The 26,044-nt window shown below is 38.9% G+C and overlaps 1 protein-coding gene across 1 annotated transcript in view; it reads left to right on the top strand.

Moving 5' to 3' along the window:
• LOC133571017 (contactin-4-like) overlaps positions 1–26,044 on the top strand; it is a 443,628-nt gene that overhangs the window by 295,521 nt on the left and 122,063 nt on the right. Inside the window, exons 10-11 of the mRNA XM_061923981.2 lie at positions 15,380–15,509; positions 20,787–20,937. Of these exons, the coding sequence (XP_061779965.1) occupies positions 15,380–15,509; positions 20,787–20,937 (281 nt within the window). The remainder of the gene's footprint in view (positions 1–15,379; positions 15,510–20,786; positions 20,938–26,044) is intronic.

Here is a 26,044-nt window from a genome sequence, read left to right on the forward strand (position 1 = left end):
TTGGAAAACTCATCCTAACCTGACTTTCGCCAGACCCTTGTAGTCCGCGGATCTCCACACAAGGATCTGGGCTCGAGATAGCAAAAAATAATGAACCAATCAAGATCGCCGGGCGGGATTTCATAGATGTGAGGTAGCGCCGAAGCGATTGTCTGATTCACACAACAATGACGGCACACAGCGAGGAGTCGTGTGCTCACATTGATTCTGCTATTGCAACTGTTTGGTGGAATCTATTGCTGCGTTGTTTCAGTAAACATTCTCTAACTTTTCGCTTTGTCTTTATCCAATGTGTCGGCTGTTCCGTTTTGGATTTCCCAGCGTTGCTCTCATCAGCGTCACGGGTTGATTTGGATGTGAGTGGTTGAAGTAGCACGTCATTCAAGATAACGGACAAGTGGTTTATCCAATCACATGCAATGATTTTTTTTACAAAATACATCTCTTATTGAGAAGTCCCAGATCCTTGTGTGGAGCTCAGCGAACGACAAGGATCTGGCGAGAGTCAGGTTAAACTCATCCCACGGGCCGGATAAAACCTGTTGGCGGGCCTGATCCGGCCCTCGGGCCTTACGTTTAACACCCCTGTTTTAGGCCGTATCGCCCATCCCTAACGCCTATGAAAGAACTGTATAGTTTGATGGTTCAGAAAGCAATCGGAAAGGGCAGTGTTTTTCAACCGTGTTAACCCATATTTGGGTTAAAAAAAACAATTTCAAACCAGTAACTATAGTCTGCAAATTATGTGTTGTTGTTGTTGAGTGTTGGTGCTGTCTAGAGCTCGGCAGAGTAACCGTGTAATACTCTTCCATATCAGTAGGTGGCAGCCGGTAGCTAATTGCTTTTTAAATGCAGGTAAAAAAGGTGTCTTATGATTCAACCAAAAATAAACAAAAGATGAGTGCCCTTAAGAAAAGACATTGAAGCTTAGGGAAGGCTATGCAGAACGAAACTAAAACTGAACTGGCTACAAAGTAAACAAAAACAGAATGCTGGACGACAGCAAAAACTTACTGTGGAGCAAAGACGGCGTCCACAATGTACGTCCGAACATGACATGACAATCAACAATGTCCCCACAAAGGATAAAAACAACTGAAATATTCAGTAGATGCGGGAAATATCGCTCAAAGGAAGACATGAAACTGCTACAGGAAAATACCAAAAAAAGAGAAAAAGCCACCAAAATAGGAGCGCAAGACAAGAACTAAAACATTACACACAGGAAAACAGCAAAAAAATCAAAATAAGTCATGGCGTATGTGACAGGTCGTGACAGTACACCTACTTTGAGACAAGAGCTATATTGATGCATGCTTGGTTATGCTTTAAAGTCATATCCAACAATTGCGACAATGACTTTTTAGTTTATGATTTCTGCTGGTGGTGTTTAAACGCAAAAAAATGTGCCTTGGCTCAAAAAAGGTTGAAAACCACTGGCATAGGGTACATATCTATCACATTTGGAGAAAAAAATCGGAATTGTACAGTTCGCACTGACTTGAAAAAAAGCAGATACAGCATACTTGCCAACCTTGAGACCTCCGATTTCGGGAGGGGGGGGCGGGGCGTGGTTGGGGGCGTGGTTAAGAGGGGAGGAGTATATTGACAGCTAGAATTCACCAAGTCAAGTATTTCATATATATATATATATATATATATATATATATCCTGAAAATATGCAAACAAAACTGTGTTTACATAATTGATACTTCAAACTTGCATAAATAAATCTTAAGGAATATAACATAACTTGGCTTCTGAGAGCTTCAAAATGTAATGAATAAAATGCTAAAGTGGTTGATAAACAAGCAATTATTTTAATAATTAAATATGGTCATTTTAAATGAATTATTATGATAATTTAAAATGAATTATTTCAAATATGTTTATTTTAATTCTATGGCTGGATGTAATAAGGAGTCAGAAAAAATACAAATAAAAATACAATTAATTTTGATGAGTTTAGCAAAATATGTAAAAATTTATTTATTTTTTATTTTTATTTTTTATTAATAAATATATTTATTTTTAGGTAAGATAAACATAATAATACAATTTGTCTCTAGTATGGATGATTTAGTTCTTGTCACCCTGTTGTCCTCCCGTTGTGGAAAAAAGGCTGTCCTCACTCAGGTCCGCATGGAGCTGGAGGACACCTCCAGCTCCGGCTGAAAATGGGGAGATTTTCGGGAGAATATTTGTCCCGGGAGGTTTTCGGGAGAGGCGATGAATTTCGGGAGTCTCCCGGAAAATTCGGGAGGGTTGGCAAGTATGAGATACAGGGCAACAAAAAAAAAATTGGATTTGACCAAGAGTGTGAACATTGCTTCAGTAGAATTGGAAAATACCGTTTTGGTCCAGCACATCCCTGGCAGTTTTGTTGAACGAGGTTCCCTGAATGGAAAGCCGTGTTGTGTGCTTACACAACATGATGCTGCGTGTTCTGGCTCGACTGACTAATTACCATGCATGAGCTTCTTTCTGCATTACAGCGCAGCTCCTTCCCCCTGCCAACACATTGTTCTACGCTTGTACTCAGCAACATGTTCTTCAAAGGAGCTCTAGTTGGATGATTGCAATGCGTCCGTAAACAAACAAAATGGTCACGTTTTAAAAACATCCTTCAATCACCAGTGATGGTTTACAATTTGGTTCTCGAACTAACCAAATGCTTTTTTTGGGTAACACTTTAGTATGGGGAACACATTTTCACCATTAATTAGTTGCTTATTAACATGCAAATTAGTAACATATTGGCTCTTAATTAGTCATTATTAAGTACTTATTAATGTCTTATTATACAACCAGTAAGCCATTAACTAAGAGTCTTCCATCAATAACCTCAGAATTATTGCTCATTCGTAACGAGAGATGTCCGATAATATCGGACTGCCGATATTATCAACCGATAAATGCTTTAAAATGTGATATCGGAAATTATCGGTTTCAAAAAGTAAAATGTATGACTTTTTAAAACACCGCTGTGTACACGTAGGGAGAAGTACAGAGCGCCAATAAACCTTAAAGTCACTGCCTTTGCGTGCCGGCCCAGTCACATAATATCTACGGCTTTTCACGCACACAAGTGAATGCAAAGGCATACTTGGTCAACAGCCATACAGGTCACACTGAGGGTGGCCGTATAAACAACTTAAACACTGTTACAAATATGCGCCACACTCTGAACCCACACCAAACAAGGATGACAAACACATTTCGGGAGAACATCCGCACCGTAACACAACATAAGCACTATACATAATCATAATACCAGGGCGTCTAGTGAGGGGCATTTTGTACTCCCTCATCCCAGGAAGAATGCTTTGCGGAAATCTTTTATTTATAGATCTGTATCGCTCTGGAATAACCTGCCTCAAATTCTCACCGGCATTGAAAGTACACAGGTTTTTAAAAAGAAAGTAATATTTTATCGGAGTCTCTAAATTAGTTTGCTTGTTGATGATTTTGTTTGATTTTATATTGTGTAGCTATATTTATATGGTAATTATTATTCTGTGACTGTAAATTGTTTGCTTGTTTTCTTATTCATGCTTTTATTTTCTTCTGTATTGTGTAGTTATCAATCAATCAATCGATGTTTATTTATATAGCCCTAAATCACAAGTGTCTCAAAGGGCTGCACAAGCCACAACGACATCCTCAGTACAAAGCCCACATAAGGGCAAGGAAAAACTCACCCCAGTGGGACGTCGATGTGAATGACTATGAGAAACCTTGGAGAGGACCGCATATGTGGGTAACCCCCCCCCCTCTAGGGGAGACCGAATGCAATGGATGTCGAGTGGGTCTAACATAATATTGTGAGAGTCCAGTCCATAGTGGATCCAACATAATAGTAAGAGTCCAGTCCATAGTGGGGCCAGCAGGACAACATCCTGTTATAATTATATGCTTTTACTTGTAATTGTATTGAGTTTGTGGACCCCAGGAAGACTAGTGGGTTGTTGTGGCAACCAGCTAATGGGGATCCTTAATAAAAAATAAAAATCAAATAAACACAACAGAACAAATACCCAGAACCCACCTCAACCTCCTCATGCTCTCTCAGGGAGAGCATGTCCCCAAATTCCAAGCTGCTGTTTTGAGGCATGTTAAAAAAAAAAAATGCACTTTGTGACTTCAATAATAAATATGGCAGTGCATTTTTTTCCATAACTTGAGTTGATTTATTTTGGAAAACCTTGTTACATTGTTTAATGCATCCAGCGGGGCATCACAACAAAATTAGGCATAATAATGTGTTAATTCCACGACTGTATATATTGGTATCGGTTGATATCGGAATCGGTAATTAAGAGTTGGACAATATCGGAATATCGGATATCGGCAAAAAAGCCATTATCGGATATCTCTATTAGTAACCCTAACCCTACCCCTACTAAAAACCCCAACCCCAACCCCTAACCCTCCTATCGTCTAAATTAAGTCTTTGTTACTTTAATAAGCAACTAATTAATGGTGAATATGTTCCCCATACTAAAGTGTTGCCCTTTTTTGGCATTTGCTGGAAAAATTGCAAGAAGTATGTCCATATTCTACTGTGAGATTATTCTAGTGGATCATTTCGTTCTGATTGTTCAGAAAGGACTGATTGGGGCATTCGAGTGTGCTAAGTACCTGATGAGCAAACAGGTGTTATGCTAATTACATTTATTATGCAAAAAATAAATAAAAAATTTAAGTGAGCAAACACACCAGAGGATATCGATCAGTGCTGGATTGTAATACAAGTTGTTGGAATGTTCCCAGTCTGGCAGCAGAAACACAGTGAAGCCTCTGTGTAATAAAGCAGATGTGGCTTGAAATCAGGATGAATAATCAACGGCATGTTCAGCCAGGAGCTGTGATATTGTTTTAATTTTGTTTAAAGCAGTGTGAAAATACTCTTGATAGTCCATTTTTAAATGGTGAAACCTAACAAATGTGCCACGAGTTATTTCTGTTTGACAGGTGGACATCTTTAAAGGGGAACATTATCACAATTTCAGAAGGGTTAAAACCATTAAAAATCAGTTCCCAGTGGCTTATTATATTTTTCGAAGTTTTTTTCAAAATTTTACCCATCACGCAATATCCCTAAAAAAAGCTTCAAAGTGCCTGATTTTAACCATCGTTATATACACCCGTCCATTTTCCTGTGACGTCACGCAGTGATGCCAACAAAAACAAACATGGCGCATAGAACAGCAAGATATAGCGACATTAGCTCGGATTCAGACTCGGATTTCAGCGGTTTAAGCGATTCAACAGATTACGCATGTATTGAAACGGATGGTTGTAGTGTGGAGGCAGGTAGCGAAAATGAAATTGAAGAAGAAACTGAAGCTATTGAACCATATCGGTTTGAACCGTATGCAAGCGAAACCGATGAAAACGACACGGGAGAAAGCGAGGACGAATTCGGCGATCGCCTTCTAACCAACGATTGGTATGTGTTTGTTTGGCATTAAAGGAAACTAACAACTATGAACTAGGTTTATAGCATATGAAATACATTTGGCAACAACATGCACTTTGAGAGTGCAGACAGCCCATTTCAGGCGCGCTAAGAACATATATTTTTCCACGATTTCAGCACTCAGGTTAACCATACCTAAATAGACACAAAATACTGCATTACACAAGACTACCCGAATGTACTCGAATGATTGAAAAAAATAAATGTTTTTAAGCTAAATTATTGGTAAACACAGTTTATGTATAATAATTTACGTAAAACCGCGAGTAATGAATAACGTTTTCATCAATTAATATATTCTGTAGACATACCCTCATCCGCTCTCTTTTCCTGAAAGCTGATCTGTCCAGTTTTGGAGTTGATGTCAGCATCTGCTTTGAGTGTCGCAGGATATCCACACATTCTTGCCATCTCTGTCGTAGCATAGCTTTCGTCGGGTAAAGTGTGCGGAACAAACGACTGACCATTTCGTCGGCTTTCCCCACAGCCTCGTATTTTGAACAAATTTCGTCCAATTTCTTGCCACTTTCGCATCTTTGGGCCACTGGTGCAACTTGAATCCGTCCCTGTTCGTGTTGTTACACCCTCCGACAACACACCGACGAAAGTGAGAAAATGGCGGATTGCTTCCCCATCGCTCCGAGAGCGAATAATAGAAAGGCGTTTAATTCGCCAAAATTCACCCATTTAGAGTTCGGAAATCGGTTAAAAAAATATATGGTCTTTTTTCTGCAACATCAAGGTATATATTGACGCTTACATAGGTCTGGTGATAATGTTCCCCTTTAAGTCATGTGGTTAATCACATAAATTAGCACATTAATCATGAATAATGATGCCATTTTTTTTCTGACCTCACACACTTTTTAACCCTAAGCACAGATGGCTACCTGGAAGGCAGCTTGGGTTGTAACAGTCAGTGATCAGATCAATGCAAAGATGAATTGAAGAAACTCCAACTGGTGTGCTCGGTGGCAAATTTTAGTTGAAAATACACCAAGACGGCACTTAAATAACATCGTTACCAGATGTTGAGCAAATAAATTGATTGTACTCAAGTAAAACGTTCTGATAATAAAATTGTACAAACCCCAAAACCAGTAAATTTGGCACGTTGTGTAAATGGTAAATAAAAACAGAATACAATGATTTGAAAATCATTTTCAACCTATATTCAATTGAATAGACTGCAAAGACAAGATACTTAACGTTTAAACTGGAAAACAATGTTATTTTTTGCAAATATTAGCTCATGTGGAATTTGATGCATGCAACATGTTTCGAAAAAGCTGGCACAAGTGGCAAAAAAGACTGAGAAAGTTGACGAATGCTCAATAACACTTAATTGGAACATCCCACAGGTGAACAGGCTAATTGGGAACAGGTGGGTGCCATGATTGGGTATAAAATCAGCTTCCATTCACATTCAAGAATGGGGCGAGGGTCACCGCTTTGTGAACAAATGCGTGAGCAAATTGTCGAACAGTTTAAGAACAACATTTCTCAACGAGCTATTGCAAGGAATTGAGGGATTTCACCATCTACGGTCCGTAATATCATCAAAAGGTTCAGAGAATCTGGAGAAATCACTGCACGTCCGATATTACGGACCTTCGATCCCTCAGGCGTCTAAAAGCGACATCAGTGTGTAAAGGATATCACCACATGGGCTCAGGAACACTTCAGAAAACCACTGTCAGTAACTACTAGGGATGTCCGATAATGACTTTTTTGCCGATATTCCGATATTGTCCAACTCTTAATTACCGATATATGCAGTCGTGGAATTAACACATTATTATGCCTAATTTGGACAGCCAGGTATGGTGAAGATAAGGTCATTTAAAAAAAATAAAAAATAAAATAAAATAAGATAAATTAATTAAAAACATTTTCTTGAATAAAAAAGAAAGCAAAACAATATAAAAACAGTTATATAGAAACTAGTAATTATTTGAAAATGAGTAAAATTAACTGTTAAAGGTTAGTACTATTAGTGGACCAGCAGCACGCACAATCATGTGTGCTTACGGACTGTATCCCTTGCAGACTGTATTGATATATATTGATATATAATGTAGGAACCAGAATATTAATAACAGAAAGAAACAACCCTTTTGTGTGAATGAGTGTAAATGAGGGAGGGAGGTTTTTGGGGTTGGTGCACTAATTGTAAGTGTATCTTGTGTTTTTTATGTCGATTTAATAAAAAATAAAAAAAAAATAAAAATAAAAAAACGATACCGATAAAAAAAAAAGCGATACCGATAATTTCCGATATTACATTTTAAAGCATTTATCGGCCGATAATATCGGCAGGCTGATATTATCGGACATCTCTAGTAACTACAGTTCGTCACTACATCGGTAAGTGCAAGTTAAAACTCTACCATGCAAAGCAAAAGCCATTTATCAACAACACCCAGAAACGCTGCCGGCTTCGCTGGGCCCGAGCTCATACTACTATGATTACATCGATATTTTTTAATATCACAAAATCTTTTTTCGTTTTTTTTTTAATTCATATTATGTTTATAAACTCAAGGAAATACGTCCCTGGAAACATGAAGACTTTGAATATTACCAATGTATGATCCTGTAACGACTTGGTATCGGATCGACACCAACATTTGTGGTATCATCCAAAACTCATGTAAAGTATCAAACAACAGAAGAATAAGTGTGTAGAGGTTGCCCTCTAGTGGGTTCCTCGGACCACCACACACTGCCACGAGAGCCCGGATTTCAGGGTGCAACACTGTTTTATTTTCATAAATATTGAGAGGCTTTTGCTTTCCAGCAAAATGTCTGTTTCTTAGTCCGTGTCTCTCTCTCTCTTTCTGGCTCCCACTCCAACTCCAACTCCGTGTCTCGTTCCGGCTGCTGCTAATAAAGGCGACAGGTGATTAGATAACAAGCCCCAACTGGGCCATCCACTCACCTGTCGCTGTCTTCGAGGCAGGCCCGCAGGCCACGCCCCCCCTCCACAAAGTGATTATGACATTTTAACAGAAGTGCAGATAGAACATGTTAAAAGAGAAAGTAAGCAGATATTAACAGTAAATGAACAAGTAGATTAATAATTCATTTTCTACCACTTGTCCTTAATAATGTTGACAACATAATGGAATGGGAAATGACACAATATGTTACTGCATAGCTAAAATAAGAGTTTTTGTTTGCTTACTTACCACTAAAAGACAAGTTGTCTTGTGTGTTCACTATTTTATTTAAGGACAAACTTGCAATAAGAAACATATGTTTAATTTTTTTGTTAAAATAAAGCCACTTTTTGTGGTCCCCTTTATTTAGAAAAGTATCGAAATACATTTTGGTACCGGTACCAACCAGTGACGTGCAGTCACTAGAGGCAGGTGAGGCGGGGCCTCACCTGCCATCATGGAAAGAAAAAAAATGTAAAAAGAAAAAAAATTAATTAAATTGTTATATGTATCCAGTGATTATACTATAAAGTTATTTTCCATTTAACTTCACCAGTTTTAGATAATTTTTATTCAAAATTGCTGAATTTTCACATTTGCCGTTCAAATACTGAGAAGAGACGGTGCGGTGAACAGCAGCCAGTTGAGGCATGTCACTCAGTGCCTCAACATGGATTCCGGACTCGGCTAACTGCTGGCCTGCTGTGCAGTGAGACCGTATTGCTATATGAATTATATTATACATTTCCATAGTTTAGTTAGCTGAGGTATATAATGTACAGTGTATTTTGTCAACAACTGTATGTGTGTAACGTATTTCTTGTGCTGAGCGATCATAAAACGGCTGCAAAAGACGCACTGACTGAGCCCCCAGTAGCCCCGCCTCCTGCACCCCCGCCGTAGAATTGTTATATCAACTAAAGCCCACACTTAAACTTTCCACGTGCAAGATTGAATCTATTTAAAAAAGTTATTTCATAAGAAGCCAAAAAGTGCAAAAACAATAATGTTCGTGTTGGAGGAGTTGTGAATGACTGCAGGACCACAACATTAGGTACACCTGCAGACTGCAGGTGTACCTAATTCACAACTCCTCCAACACGAATATTATTGTTTTTGCACTTTTTGGCTTCTTATTAAATAACTTTTGTAACCTATTTTCATGGGCTTTCCTCTTTGTGATGTTAAGTTCCTGTTATGCGCTGTTATACAGTATATGCCTCGAGCTCTTATTTTGAAGGCGCTAAGAGCGGAAGTGATGACATGGGGTGGAGCGGAAGTTTTTGAAAGAAGGTAAATAAAGTGGTCCTCGTGTAAACTGGAGCCTCCGTGTTTGTTATTTTGTAGTTTCATACAGTATAGGCGACATTTATAAACCCTCGGTTACACTTTTGTAAATAGATTCAATCTTGCACGTGGAAAGCTTAAGTGAGGGCTTTAGTTGCGGCGCATGGACTTAATTTGTAAGTAAAGGTAAGACCATAATAACGTTTTTTTTATTAAATGTGCTTTTTTGTGTGCTAGTTTGTATGTGTAAAGTTAAAGTTAAGTTAAAGTACCAATGATTGTCACACACACACTAGGTGTAATGAAATTTGTCGTCTGCATTTGACCCATCCCCTTGTTCACCCCCTGGGAGGTGAGGGGAGCAGTGGGCAGCAGCGGCGCCGCGCCCGGGAATCATTTTTGGTGATTTAACCCCCAATTCCAACCCTTGATGCTGAGTGCCAAGCAGGGAAGAATGCTATGTATGAGCTTTTAAACATAACCCGTTAACTGCTGCCAATCAAATGGTGAATAAGATACTCTTTAGGGTTCATATGTTTATAAATTTGACTGTGATGAAGTCAGTGCCTCACCAGCCATCAACCTCACCGCACGTCACCGGTACCAACATATTGGTATCGGGACAACACTAGTTTGTTTCATGTTTTCAATGTTGAAAACCGCCAATGTTGACGTTTGAAGTCGAAACAAGCGGGTTCCACACAAACTGTTTACAGTCAAAGACAATTCGGTTGCGTTCTATAATATATTGAACACGTATATAAACTGTGTCATTTACGGTTTGCCTTCCCCACAATTTGGCTGAGTATTATGAAATGCTTGATTAAAAGGTTACGCTGACTGTGGATTTTTGTGCATCCGTTAAGTACCTCTCAAACACAGCCGTAAGACATTGATATATTCACACTCCACAGGTGAATGGATAATCAGCAAAGGTGTTACATTGTTTGAAATGCCACCATTAACCACGGACGCGAAACGAGGGAAAGGTCAATGGCATACGAGAGACGCCGTAGGAAGAGAACGCTCCGTTTTTGTTGTTTTTTTCATCACTGTGAAGTCACATTCATCCTTCCAGGTGTTGTTGTCCACTGGAATATTCTATCTCCCTGGCTACCTTTTTGAGTGGGAATCATTTTTCGATATTGCAAAATGCATCAACATTTTAACTTTTTTCTTTTGATTCTATCTTTTCTATTAAGACAACAAGCAACATGAGTCAGGATCAGGGAGACCAAGGTTCCATAATTACAAGGCGACCGTGGCATTCATCTTTTGCCATTCATGTGCAGTTTCACATCAAATAAACAACATTACCATTCCCTTTCTACCAGAACTACTCATGTGGCCCCTTAATGATAAATCAACGCATGATTTGACTCCGCATTATGCTTATTAATAATAATAATGATAAATGATGTTATTTGTAAAAAGCACTTTACATTGAGTAAACAATCTCAAAGTGCTACAGTGTATTAAACAATTAATAAAATACAAAAATAATATAAATAAATAAAAATAAAAACTACAACAGCCTAATAGCTAGAACTAGTATGCATATATCTAAAAAAAAAAAAAAGGCTTTCTTAAAAAGAAGGGTTTTTAGGCATTTTTTAAAATCATCCACAGTCTGTGGTGCCCTCAGGTGGTCAGGGAGAGCATTCCACGGCCTGGGAGCGGCGGAGCAGAAAGAATGTTTTTTTTTTGCCGATATCCGATATTCCGATAGTGTCCAACTCTTAATTACCGATTCCGATATCAACCGATACCGATATATACAGTCGTGGAATTAACACATTATTATGCCTAATTTTGTTGTGATGCCCCGCTGGATGCATTAAACAATGTAACAAGGTTTTCCAAAATAAATCAACTCAAGTTATGAAAAAAAAATGCCAACATGGCACTGCCATATTTGTTATTGAAGTCACAAAGTGCATTCTTTTTTTTAACATGCCTCAAAACAGCAGCTTGGAATTTGGGACATGAGGAGGTTGAGGTGGGGGGGAGGGGGGGTGTATATTTTAGTGTCCCGGAAGAGTTAGTGCTGCAAGGGGTTCTGGGTATCTGTCCTGTTGTGTTTATGTTGTGTTACGGTGCGGATGTTCTCCCGAAATGTGTTTGTCATTCTTGTTTGGTGTGGGTTCACAGTGTGGCGCATATTTGCAACAGTGTTAAAGTTGTTTATACGGCCACCCTCAGTGTGACCTGTATGGCTGTTGACCAAGTATGCATGGCATTCACTTGTGTGTGTGAAAAGCCGTAGATATTACGTGATTGGGCCGGCATGCAAAAGAAGTGCTTTTAAGGTTTATTGGCGCTCTGTACTTCTCCCTACGTCCGTGTACACAGCGGTGTTTTAAAAAGTCATAAATTTTGCTTTTTGAAACCGATACCGATCATTTTGAAACCGATACCGATAATTTCCGATATTACATTTTAAAGCATTTATCGGCCGATAATATCGGCAGTCCGATATTATCGGACATCCCTAATTATAAATGAATGTGTTGTGGCAGTTGCGGATGTCACCAATGCGGCGGTTTGGGGGAAACACTCAATTGCTTTTCCAAGCGCGTCTTTAACGGTGAACTGCCAACATGAGAATGCTAAACAGGAAGTGCTTCAAGTTTAATGGCTTTTGTAAAAAAGACAAAGTCTAAGGTCATTGTGTTCTTCATGGTGTTTTGAAACTGCACCAATTTTTTGCCTCAGAATTTTCAACTAACATAAAGTGTTTTGCCAAGAGGATTATTTGTACTGTGTACATTTTCAGAATGTACTTATTATATTTTTAGCCAAAGTAAGACAAAGAAAACAATGTTGAAGTTGTCTGTATTTTTTAAGTTACTATGCCACATACTTGCCAACCCTCCCGGATTTTCCGGGAGACTCCCAAAATTCAGCGCCTCTCCCGAAAACCTCCCGGGACAAATTATCTCCCGAAATTCAGGCGGACTCAGGTCCGCAACGGTGTGCCTGCCCAATGACGTTATAACTGTAGAATGATCGAGGGCGAGTTCTTGGTTCCTTATGTGGGTTTATTGTAAGGCAGTTTCATTAACGTCCTCCCAGCGGGGCAACAACACACAACAACAGCAGTCATGTTTTTGTCTACCGTAAAGCAGTTCGTCTGCCGTAAACAGCAATGTTGTGACACTCTTAAACAGGACAATACTGCCATCTAGTGCATTTGATGAAAGCACTTTTGTGCGTGCCACACAGCAATGCATCATCAGACAGGGTGTTCAGCATGGTTAGAAAAATAGTGACAGAGAATAGAACAAGGATGGACAATTCAACCCTTAACTCAACAAGTATATGTGTAAATAAATGAACACTGAAATTCAAGTATTTCTTTTATATATATATATATATATATATATATATATATATATATATATATATATATATATATATATATATATATATATATATACAATAAAATAAATATATATGTATAGCTAGAATTCACTGAAAGTCAAGTATTTCTTATATATATATATATATATATATATATATATATATATATATATATATATATATATATATATATATATATATATATATATATATACATATGTGTCGGATGTGTTAATGTCCTTGCGTATTACCTTAGATTGGACGCAAGGACATTAACACATCCGACACATATGTAGGATTAACCGAGGGAGAATTCAAAACCAGATGGAACAATCACAAGGCTTCTTTCAGGAACAAAAACCTGCGAAATACCACAGAACTCAGCAAACACATTTGGGACCTCAAAGACAATAATGTTGAATATTCAATAACATGGCAAATTCTTGCATCCAGCACACCTTACAATAGTGGTAATAAAAGATGCAACCTATGCTTGAAAGAGAAACTGTTTATTATTTACCGTCCAGACCTGTCATCCCTCAACAAGCGCAGCGAAATTGTAACAGCATGCCGCCATAGACGGAAACACCTCCTAGGTAACACATGAGCCAATCACCACGCCCCTACGCCAGCCTGTACCCACCCACTCTGTGCCCTATATAAACCATGGTATGCGAATGCTCCCATTAAAATCTCCTGATGATTGAGGGTACCCCCCCTCATGAAACAGGCCTGTAGAGATGAAATAGTCTTGTGATTTTTTTTTTCCCACACATACATATATATATATATATATATATATATATATATATGAAATACTTGACTTGGTGAATTCTAGCTGTAAATATACTTCTCCCATCTTAGCCACGCCCCCAACCACGCCCCTCCCCCACCTCACGAAATCGGAGGTCTCAAGGTTGGCAAGTATGCTATGCCATGATTTTACCAGTCCGGCCCTTGTGGGAATAGATTTTCCTCCATGCGGCCCCTGAGCTAAAATTAATTTGCACCCCTACTTTAAAGACTCTTATCACGCTGATGTCATTACTACTTCAATAAATAAAGCTGTGGGGCTCTCCGGGTTCCTTGGACCACCAATGACGGACATGACAGCCTCGTTCATCTTTTTTTTTTAATGATTTATTTTTGCAATAAATGTTCTTTCCAGTCCTTTCTGTCCGTCTCGCTCTCACTCTCGTTCGTGCTCGTTTTTCTGTCCCACCATCAACAACAACGCTCTCTCCCTCCTTCCCGACTGCTGCCTTTAACAGAGCGACAAGTCATCAGACAAACCCTCACAGCTGTGTCATCTACGCACCTGTCACTGATCTCGAAGCCGGTCCTGGCACACCCCGCTTCGCTGCAGGTCCGCAGGCCACGCCCCCCCCACAAAAGCCAATAAAGCATTTACATGACGAACGACTCTCAAATGAACAAATTGCTTCTGTTCATCTGTTCTCATCGTTCACTTGAAAGAGCCGTTCACAAGACTCAAGTCGTTCGCGAAAACGTCACATCTCCCCTCACAGTTTCCGAGAGTACGGTAAATACAATTGGAGCTTTTCCAAAATCCGATAACAGAACCCTGCGCCTTCAATTAACGATTCGATCTGTTTACTTGTTTCTTCATACTGTATCGTATTTTCCTTGACCGGAGCACAATCTCTTCAGCCCGCCAATAAAGAGCCTGCCTTCTTTGTGAGTTCAATAACGCTTAAACTGAAGGGTAACGAGGAGAGGCGCGCCTGCAAATGAGCATGAAGACAAATCCAAACTTTGATGCACGGCACAAAAGGGCTAAAAAGATGCGGCGTATTATTTACACTGATTCGTTTCATGCATCCTCGTTATCTCTAATATAGATTCTAATCTGATTGTTGCGAGGGAAAACTGCAAGCGGACAAACGAAACAAAAGTCCTAAGAGATAATAAAAAGGTTGGCTGCGCTCGGTATGAATTGGCCATACCTATCATGAATTCCATTTGTCAGCCACTTTCAGATGTGACGTTATTCCTCCGCTGAAGGGGAAATGGACCCCGTGGTAGAGTCAGTGGTACTGATATATATATAGGGCATGGTTTTATTTCCCTCTCATAAACATGCAGATTGATTAGGGTCATTTTCTGCTAGCCTGCCTGCATCCACCCAAGCCTTCCCCTCCATTAGTGATGAAATCCTAGATTTATTGCCACGTCTGTTATTGTCGGACCATAACTCAGCGGTCCTTTGGCTGTTTTTTTTGTTTTTTATGAATATGAACTTTGAGAACTGGGTGTATTCATGGCATGTGTCTGTTTTCCGTAGGAGCGTGTACAGGTGAGCAACGGGGCGTTGTCGATAAGTCGCCTGACCCTGTCGGACACGGGGATGTACCAGTGCGTCGCCGGGAATAAGTATGGCGAGGTCTACTCCAACGCGGAGCTCAGAGTGATAGGTAAGAGCATGGCTCGTTGTATGTCGTCTTTAGTCGTGTGAGTTGAGTTTGTGTTTATTTGGAACGTGCATGCATACCACACGATACATCACAATTTCCAGTTTCTCTATTCAACATGTTCGAAAAGGTGTAGGAATTTTTGTTTCATCTGACCCAAGAACTTTCCTCCAGAAGGTCTTATCTTTGTCCAAAGTTCTGTGGTCAGATGAAACAAAAATTGAGCTGTTTGGCCACAATACCCAGCAATATGTTTGGAGGAGAAAAGGCGAGGCCTTTAATCCCAGGAACATCATACCTACCGTCAAGCATGGTGGTGGTAGTATTATGCTCCGGGCCTGTTTTGCTGCCAATGGAACTGGTGCTTTACAGAGAGTAAATGGGACAATGAAAAAGGAGGATTACCTCCAAATTCTTCAGGACAACCTAAAATCATCAGCCCGGAGGTTGGGTCTTGGGCGCAGTTGGGTGTTCCAACAGGACAATGACCCCAAACACAGGTTAAAAGTGGTAAAGGAATGGCTAAATCAGGCTAGAATGAAGGTTTTAGAATGGCCTTTCCAAAGTCCTGACTTAAACGTGTGGACAATGCTGAAGAAACAAGAAAATGTGACCAAATCTGCTGGGTCAAAAGTATACTTATAGCAATGTTAATATTTGGTTACATGTCCTTTGGCAAGGGTGTTCCAACAGGACAATGACCTGCATATGAACATTTTTGTTTCATCTCACGTCACATGAACGAAGATAAGACCTTCTGGAGGAAAGTTCTGTGGTCAGATGAAACAAAAATTGAGCTGTTTGGTCACAATACCCAGCAATATGTTTGGAGGAGAAAAGGCGAGGCCTTTAATCCCAGGAACACCATTCCTACCGTCAAGCATGGTGGTGGTAGTATTATGGTCTGTTCCTGTTTTGCTGCCAATGGAACTGGTGCTTTACAGAGAGTAAATGGGACAATGGAAAAGGAGGATTACCTCCAAATTCTTCAGGACAACCTAAAATCATCAGCCCGGAGGTTGGGTCTTGGGCGCAGTTGGGTGTTCCAACAGGACAATGACCCCAAACACACGTTAAAAGTGGTAAAGGAATGGCTAAATCAGGCTAGAATTAATGTTTTAGAATGGCCTTTCCAAAGTCCTGACTTAAACGTGTGGACAATGCTGAAGAAACAAGAAAATGTGACCAAATCTGCTGGGTCAAAAGTATACTTATAGCAATGTTAATATTTGGTTACATGTCCTTTGGCAATGGTGTTCCAACAGGACAATGACCTGCATATGAACATTTTTGTTTCATCTTACATCACATGGACAAAGATAAGACCTTCTGGAGGAAAGTTCTGTGGTCAGATGAAACAAAAATTGAGCTGTTTGGCCACAATACCCAGCAATATGTTTGAAGGAGAAAAGGCGAGGCCTTTAATCCCAGGAACACCATTCCTACCGTCAAGCATGGTGGTGGTAGTATTATGCTCTGGGCTTATTTTGCTGCCAATGGAACTGGTGCTTTACAGAAAGTAAATGTGACAATGGAAAAAGGAGGATTACCTCCAATTTCTTCAGGACAACCTAAAATCATCAGCCCGGAGGTTGGGTCTTGGGCGCAGTTGGGTGTTCCAACAGGACAATGACCCCCAAACATACGTCAAAAGTGGTAAAGGAATGGCTAAATCAGGCTAGAATGAAGGTTTTAGAATTGCCTTTCCATAGTCAATCATCAATCAATCAATGTTTATTTATATAGCCCTGAATCACAAGTGTCTCAAAGGGCTGCGCAAGCCACAACGACATCCTCGGTTCAGATCAGGGCAAGGAAAAACTCAACCCAATGGGATGACAATGAGAAACCTTGGAGAGAGAGCTTTTATAACCTGTCTGATTGATAGTCAAAAATTACAGAATGTTTAGCAGGCTGCATTTTAAATTTTATTAATACATAGAGAGGGTTAAAACGTTGCCATCCAGAGATATGACTAATATTAACTTGTACAACATGTAATGTACAGAATATCATAAGCATTTATTCAGGTAGCTATATCACAGATTAAATTACCAAAGCATGATCGTAACAATCTACATTTTGTGTCGTTAATGTGGGAAACTGATATCTTAAACTTGGAAGTGTAGCTCCTCTCCCCCGAATGCAAGTGGTCCTACAGCAGGAAACAAATTATGTTTTCCTACAAAATACACTAATGCACTGCAGGTTTTTTTTTTTGTTTAATTGTCATTAAAAGTGTGTTCATATCCTTTTTGTGTTCAGCTGTTTCAAATACATGATGTTAAAGCAAACTAATTGCCCAGTCATGATCATTTAAACTTAAGCAATTATATTTCTAGAGTACACTTATTATAGACAACAAATTATATTTATGAAGTTGAAGTACCACTCATTGTCACACACACACACACTAGGTGTGGTGAAATCATCCTCTGCATTTGACCCATCCCCTTGTTCCACTCCCTGGGAGGTGAGGGGAGCAGTGAGCAGCAGCGGTGTCCGCGCTCGGGAATCATTTTTGGTGATTTAACCCCCATTTCCAACCCTTGATGCTGAGTGCCAAGCAGGGAGGTAATGGCTCCCAATTTTATAGTCTTTGGTATGACTCGGCCGATCTCAGGACGGACACTCTAACCATCTCCGATTAATCATGATTCATTTTGAGTTAACTATGAACAAACTGCAATGATTGCGATTAATTATTTAATTCATTTTACAGCCCTATTGGAAACGCTTTCAAAAGTTCCGATGGCAACTTTCAACTTTGTTTTGTTTTTATACTCACTGGGTTACTAAGAACCCAAATAGCCAAGATAAATTCAGAACGCCTGGTCTATAAGAGTTCAGGTCTTAGGAAGCTACTTAGGGTTTGTGGTTGGGAGTTTGAATTGCTGAGGCTTTTCTGTATGGAATATGCATGTCAAAACATGTTGACGTCCTTCAGAAATCTAAACAGTTGTGTGAACGAGGGCGTAAATTGTGGTTTTTCCTGTGATTGACCCGTCCGTGATCAATACAGGGTTGTGTCCTACCTCTTACTCTAAGTCCGCTGAGATAGGTTACATTCATCTCCATGACAAAATCAATTATTAAATATCAAAGTATTTAGACAATTAGAAAAAGGCCGATTCTTGATTGGACAAACTACTGTTGGGTCTGATCAATAGGATTCTCTTGGTACTTCTTTCTATTTCTTTGTTGTGCGGTTTTTTGTTTTGTTCTTGTAAAACCAAATAAGTAGCATTGCGGTTGCAATTCAAACCCTTTCCACGGAGCCAAAAACCTGGAAGTATAGAAAATGGATGAAATAATTCCGTAATTCCATTGTGATTGAGATCCTTTACTAAAAATGTGCACTCTTGTGACAAATTGATTAGACCAGACTGATAGAGATGTCCGATAATATCGGCAGTCCGATAAATGCTTTAAAATGTAATATCGGAAATCATCGGTATCTGTTTCAAAAAGTAAAATGTATGACTTTTTTAAAACGCCGCTGTACGGAGTGGTACACGGACGTAGGGAGAAGTACAGAGCAGTTGCGTCTCCCAGTCATACTTGCCAACCCTTCCGATTTTCCCGGGAGACTCCCGAATTTCAATGCCCCTCCCGAAAATCTCCCGGGGCAACCATTCTCCCGAATTTCTCCCGATTACAACCCAGACAACAATATTGGGGGCGTGCCTTAAAGTCACATAATATGTACGGCTTTTCACACACACAATTGAATGCTACGCATACTTGGTCAACAGCCATACAGGTCACACTGAGGGTGGCCGTATAAACAACTTTAACACTGTTACAAATATGCGCCACACTGTGAACCCACAACCAAACAAGAATGACGAACACATTTCGGGAGAACATCCGCACCGTAACACAAAATAAATAAATAAATGATAAATGGGTTGTACTTGTATAGCGCTTTTCTACTTTCAAGGTACTCAAAGCGCTTTGACACTACTTCCACATTTACCCATTCACACACACATTCACACACTGATGGAGGGAGCTGCCACGCAAGGCGCTAACCAGCACCCATCAGGAGCAAGGGTGAAGTGTCTTGCTCAGGACACAACGGACATGACGAGGTTGGTACTAGGTGGGGATTGAACCAGGGACCCTCGGGTCGCGCACGGCCATTCTTCCACTGCGGCACGCCGTCCCCATAAACATACAGAACACAACAGAACAAATACCCAGAATCCCTTGCAGCACTAACTCTTGCGGGATGCTACAATATACTCCCTACCACACCTCAACCTCCTCATGCTCTCTCAGGGAGAGCATGTCCCAAATTCCAAGCTGCTGTTTTGAGGCATGTTAAAAAAAAAAAATGCACTTTGTGACTTCAATAATAAATATGGCAGTGCCATGTTGGCATTTTTTTCCATAACTTGAGTTGATTTATTTTGGAAAACCTTTGTTTAATGCATCCAGCGGGGCATCACAACAAATTTAGGCATAATAATGTGTTCATTCCACGACTGTATATATCGGTATCGGTTGATATCGGAATCGGTAATTAAGAGTTGGACAATATCGGAATATCGGATATCTGTCATGACTTGGTCCGGGGTGTGTGCTTTTCCAGGATGCAACGGAAAGTTGGCTCGTGCGAGACGGGAATGAAGGTACATGATTTATTATTATCAAAAAAAGGAATAAATGAAAGCGCGCACAGTGGCGGAGAATAAACTATGAAACCAAAAGACTATAGCAAAAAAGTACAAACAAAAAACACGCACAATGGCGGAGAACAAACTATGAAACCAAAAAGACTATAAATATGGAACAAAAACTTACTTGGCTTGGACAAAAATAGTTGCTTGAGGAATTGACATGGAAAGAAGTATCAGGCATGAACAGAGCATAAATGTGTTGTGAGGTCGTCAGAAAGACAAACTGAAAAACAATGAACTTAAATACTACAGACATGATTAACGAAAACAGGTGCGTGACTCAAGACGTGAAACAGGTGCGTGACGTGACAGGTGAAAACTAATGGTTGCTATGGTGACAAACAAGAGTGCACAATGAGTCCAAATGTGGAACAGGTGAAACTAATGGGTAATCATGCAAACAAGACAAGGGAGTGAAAAGCCAGAAACTAAACAAAACATGACTTAATACAAAACATGATTACACAGACATGACAATATCGGCAAAAAAAACATTATCGGACATCCCTACAGACTGACAATGTATTGATAAGCCAGACATAAAGATGTGACGTTCATACAAAAACTCTAATTCGCTTATTTTTTTTGGTCTCAGCTGTTGCTCCAGATTTCTCCCATAACCAACTGAAAAGCCAAACAATGGTCAAGGTTGGAGGCGATGTGCTTATCGACTGCAAACCCAAGATGTCTCCATGGGGCGTGATCTCATGGAGGAAGGGCAGCGAACCACTGGAAGACAGCAAAAGGTAACTGACAATTTTTATTTTTATATGAGGAAAACGTAAGACGGCTGCAGGATTTCTGCCGTCTCACTTTTTTGCTCGATGCTGGACATTTACCGTAAATATTTGTTCACAGTTGTCATATTGAACACTGATTGTCTTTGTACTAGTATTTACAACTTTATTTTTGGCAAATCACTGTTATGGCATTCATCAACTGCACTTTTTTTGCTAATCATTCATCAGTCCAAATACTTGAAAAAAACCTGTATTTCTCTTTTCTGTGCATTCTAAACTGTAAAAAAAAAAAAAACTGCTAGCAAGAGGCGGCTAACAATGCAGGTAATGGTGAGTCATCTATTTCATCTACTGTATAAAGCCATCTACACAACCCAAAACCAGTGAAGTCGGCATGTTGTGTAAATGGTAAATAAAAACAGAATACAATGATTTGCAAATCCTTTTCAACTTATATTCAATTGAATAGACTGCAAAGACAAGATACTTAACGTTCGAACTGAAAAACTTTTGTTATTTTTTTGCAAATATTTGGAATTTGATGCCTGCAACATGTTTTTAAAAAAAGTAGCAAACAAGACTGAGAAAGTTGAGGAATGCTCATCAAACACTTATTTGGAACATCACACAGGTGAACAAGACTAATTGGGAACAGGTGGGTGCCATGATTGGGTATAAAGTTAAAGTTAAAGTACCAATGATTGTCACACACACACTAGGTGTGGCGAAATTATTCTCTGCATTTGACCCATCACCCTTGATCACCCCCTGGGAGGTGAGGGGAGCAGTGGGCAGCAGCAGTGGCTGCGCCCGGGAATCATTTTGGTGATTTAACCCCCAATTCCAACCCTTGATGCTGAGTGCCAAGCAGGGAGGTAATGGGTCCCATTTTTATAGTCTTTGGTATGACTCGGCCGGGATTTGAACTCCCAACCTACCGATCTCAGGACGGACACTCTAACCACTAGGCCACTTCCATGAAATGCTCAGCCATTCACAAACAAGGATGGGGCGAGGGTCACCACTTTGTGAACAAATGCGTGAGCAAATTGTCGAACAGTTTAAGAACAACATTTGTCGACCAGCTATTGCAAGGAATTTAGGGATTTCACCATCTACGCTCCGTAATATCATCAAAAGGTTCAGAGAATCTGGAGAAATCACTGCACGTAGACGATGATATTACGGACCTTCGATCTCTCAGGCGGTACTGCATCAAAAAGCGACATCAGTGTGTAAAGGATATCACCACATGGGCTCGGGAACACTTCAGAAAACTACTGTCAGTAACTACAGTTTGTCGCTACATCTGTAAGTGCAAGTTAAAACTCTCCTATGCAAGGCGAAAACCGTTTATCAACAACACCCAGAAACGCCGCCGGCTTCGCTGGGCCCGAGCTCATCTAAGATGGACTGATGCAAAGTGGAAAAGTGTTCTGTGGTCTGAAGAGTCCACATTTCAATTTTTGGGGGGAAACTGTGGACGTCGTGTCCTCCGGACCAAATAGGAAAAAGAACCATCCGGATTGTTATAGGCGCAAAGTTGAAAAGCCAGCATCTGTGATGGTATGGGGGTGTATTAGTGCCCAAGACATGGGTAACTTACACATCTGTGAAGGCGCCATTAAGGCTGAAAGGTACATACAGGTTTTGGAGCAACATATGTTGCCATCCAAGCAACGTTATCATGGACGCCCCTGCCTATTTCAGCAAGACAATGCCAAGCCACGTGTTACAACAGCGTGGCTTCATAGTAAAAGAGTGCGGGTACTAGACTGGCCTGCCTGTAGTCCAGACTTGTCTTTCATTGAAAATATGTGGCGCATTAAAAAGCCTAAAATACCTCAACGGAGACCCCCCGGACTGTTGAACAACTTAAGCTGTACATCAAGCAAGAATGGGAAAGAATTCCACCTGAAAAGCTTCAAAAATTGGTCTCCTCAGTTCCCAAACGTTTACTGAGTGTTGTTAAAAGGAAAGGCCATGTAACACAGTGGTAAAAATGCCCCTGTGCCAACTTTTTTTGCAATGTGGAAAAAGGTAGTGATTATTTGCATAAAAAAAATTAGTTTCTCAGTTCGAACATTAAATATCTTGTCTTTGCAGTCCATTCAATTGAATATAAGTTGGAAAAAGGATTTGCAAATCATTGTATTCTGTTTTTATTTACAAATTACACAACGTGCCAACTTCACTGGTTTTGGGTTTTGTATGTTATTAAACATTTACAGAATATATATATATATATATATATATATATATATATATATATATATATATATATATATATATATATATATATATATATATATATATATATATACACACACATATATATAAATGTGTGTTTTTGTGAATTGTTCATTTATTTATTCTGTTTTTATAATCATAAAAATGTTGTATATACTGTATATACAGTATATATATATACATAAAATATGTTATATATATATATATATATATATATATAATATCAACAACAGTATCGATATTAATAAGAATTACAACTATTCATTTTTATTTGTGTGTTTTTGTGAGTTGTTCATTTATTTATTATGTTTTTATAATCATAAAAAAAGTTGTATATATATATATATATATATATATGTATATATATATATATATATATATATATATATATATATATGTATATATATATATATATATATACATATATATATATATATATATATATATATGTATATATATATATATATATATATATATATATATATATATATATATATATATATATATATATATATATATATATACATATATATATATATGTATATATATATATATATATATATATATACATATATATATATATATATATATATATATATATATATATATATATATATATATATACTGTATATTTACAGCTTATAGTGTAAAATTTAGTGGGTGCGACTTATAGTCTGGAAAGTATGCTACGCTGCATGCATGCTTGCAGCATGTAAAATAAACGTCTTTTAGAGGTTTTTTCAAAGGCTTTATAGGCGAAATGCATCAACGTTCATTACCTGTATTGTTAGCTGCCTCTTGCTAGCAGTTTTTTTACGATTTAGAATGCACACACTGCAAAAACTGAAATCTAAGTGAGATTAAATATCTCAAATAAGGGTGATATTTGCCTATTTTCTGTCTGATAAGATAATTCTTCTCACTAAGCAGATTTTACGTTAGAGTGTTTTACTTGTTTTAAGGGTTTTGGTCCTAAATTATCTCAGTAAGATATTACAGTTTGTTGCTGAGATTTTATGACCTAATGTATATTGAGTTAAACATGCTTGGAACTAGAATATCAACTGATCCAAAGCTGTGTCATCAACACTCACAAGTATAAAACTACTTTTTTAAAGTAATAATTTCTTATTTCAAGCATGAAAAAAAAAAAAAATCATGATGCCGAGCGCATATCATTAAGTCAAGATAATGGCACTAGAATTTACTTAATTTAAGAATATTTTTCAACATATTGAGCAAAAAGATCTCTTTTTTTTTTCTACCAAGAAAAGTGCACTTGTTATTAGTGAGAATATACTTATTTTAAGGTATTTTGGGGTTCATTGAGGTTAGCTAATTTTACTTGTTTTGGAAAGTCTTGACAAGCCAAATTGTCTTGTTCTATTGGCAGATAATTTTGCTTAGTTCAAATAAAGTACCCCTCATTTTTGTATTTTTTTTTTCTTGTTTTTGAACACTGACTTTTTGCAGTGCATAAACGAGAAAGACACAGTATGTGTTCTTGTTTCACATAAGGATGGTGAAGGTTGAGCACAATTCATAATAAAGTGCAGTTTCCCTTTCAAAGAGCGAGACTGCAACATCCTCACACCAATTTTGTGTCACACAATGCAACCAGAAATCACACACCGGGGCGCCATCCCTTGTTTGTTTGTTTGTTTTTTCTGTGTAGAAATTCGCTGTGCTAAATAGAGCCGAATGGGTGTAGCACCTTTCTAACTTGAATTCACTTGAGTCGTTTTTTTTTTTTTTTAATGCAGCGCTGCCTTACTCAGAAATGAAATAATTGGCTTGGAAGGAGAAGCAACAGCTAAGCTGGACACAGCAGGGCAGCCACTTTACTACACGGGTGGTAACTCAATGTATGACATTTTCAGACTTGCCACGTGTCCACTCATAAAATGGAACACCCTGGCACTTGGGAGGGAAAAAAAATGTGCCGGCTTTGTTCTGGATAAAGCAGAAAAAAAGAAATAACGGATTACTAACGAAACCCAGCTCAGAGCTCCACAGGGGAGTGGACGCTACGCCGCTGAAAGTCAGTGTTCAAAAACAAGAATAAAAAAATACAAAAATGAGGGGTATTTTATTTGAACTAAGCAAAATAGAACAAGAAAATTTGGCTTGTGAAGACTTTCCAAAACAAGTAAAATTAGCCAACATCAATGAACCCCAAAATACCTTAAAATTAGAGATGATAAATGCGTTAAAATGTAATATCGGAAATTATCGGAATCGTTTTTTTTTGTTTGTTTTTTTTTTTTTATTAAATCAACATACAAAACACAAGATACACTTACAATTAGTGACCAACCCAAAAGACCTCCCTCCCCCATTCACACTCATTCACACAAAAGGGTTGTTTCTTTTTGTTATTAATATTCTGGTTCCTACATTATATATCAATATATATCAATACAGTCTGCAAGGGATACAGTCCGTAAGCACACATGATTGTGCGTGCTGCTGGTCCACTAATAGTACTAACCTTTAACACAGGGGTGCTCATTACGTCGATCGCGATCTACCGGTCGATCTCGGAGGGTGTGTCAGTCGATCACCAGCCAGGCATTAAAAAAATAGTCCTAAAAATGAGCGATCATAAATCTTCACTATGACGTCACTTTCGTCACTTGATTGACATTCACGGCACCCGAGGGTCTTCTGAGATGACGCTGGCTGCTGCCAGCTCATTAAAATTACCGACTGGAAGGCGAGAAACACTTTATTTCAACAGACTCTGGCGCCGTACCTGTCGTCAAAACTCCAAAGACCGACTGCACAGTTGCACAATAAAAGCTCTGCTTCATCCTGCCTGCGCTACCAAAATAAGAGACTCAGAAAGCTGGCGTGCACAAGC

Source organism: Nerophis lumbriciformis, linkage group LG28 (genome assembly GCF_033978685.3).
Source record: "Nerophis lumbriciformis linkage group LG28, RoL_Nlum_v2.1, whole genome shotgun sequence".
NCBI lineage: Eukaryota > Metazoa > Chordata > Actinopteri > Syngnathiformes > Syngnathidae > Nerophis > Nerophis lumbriciformis.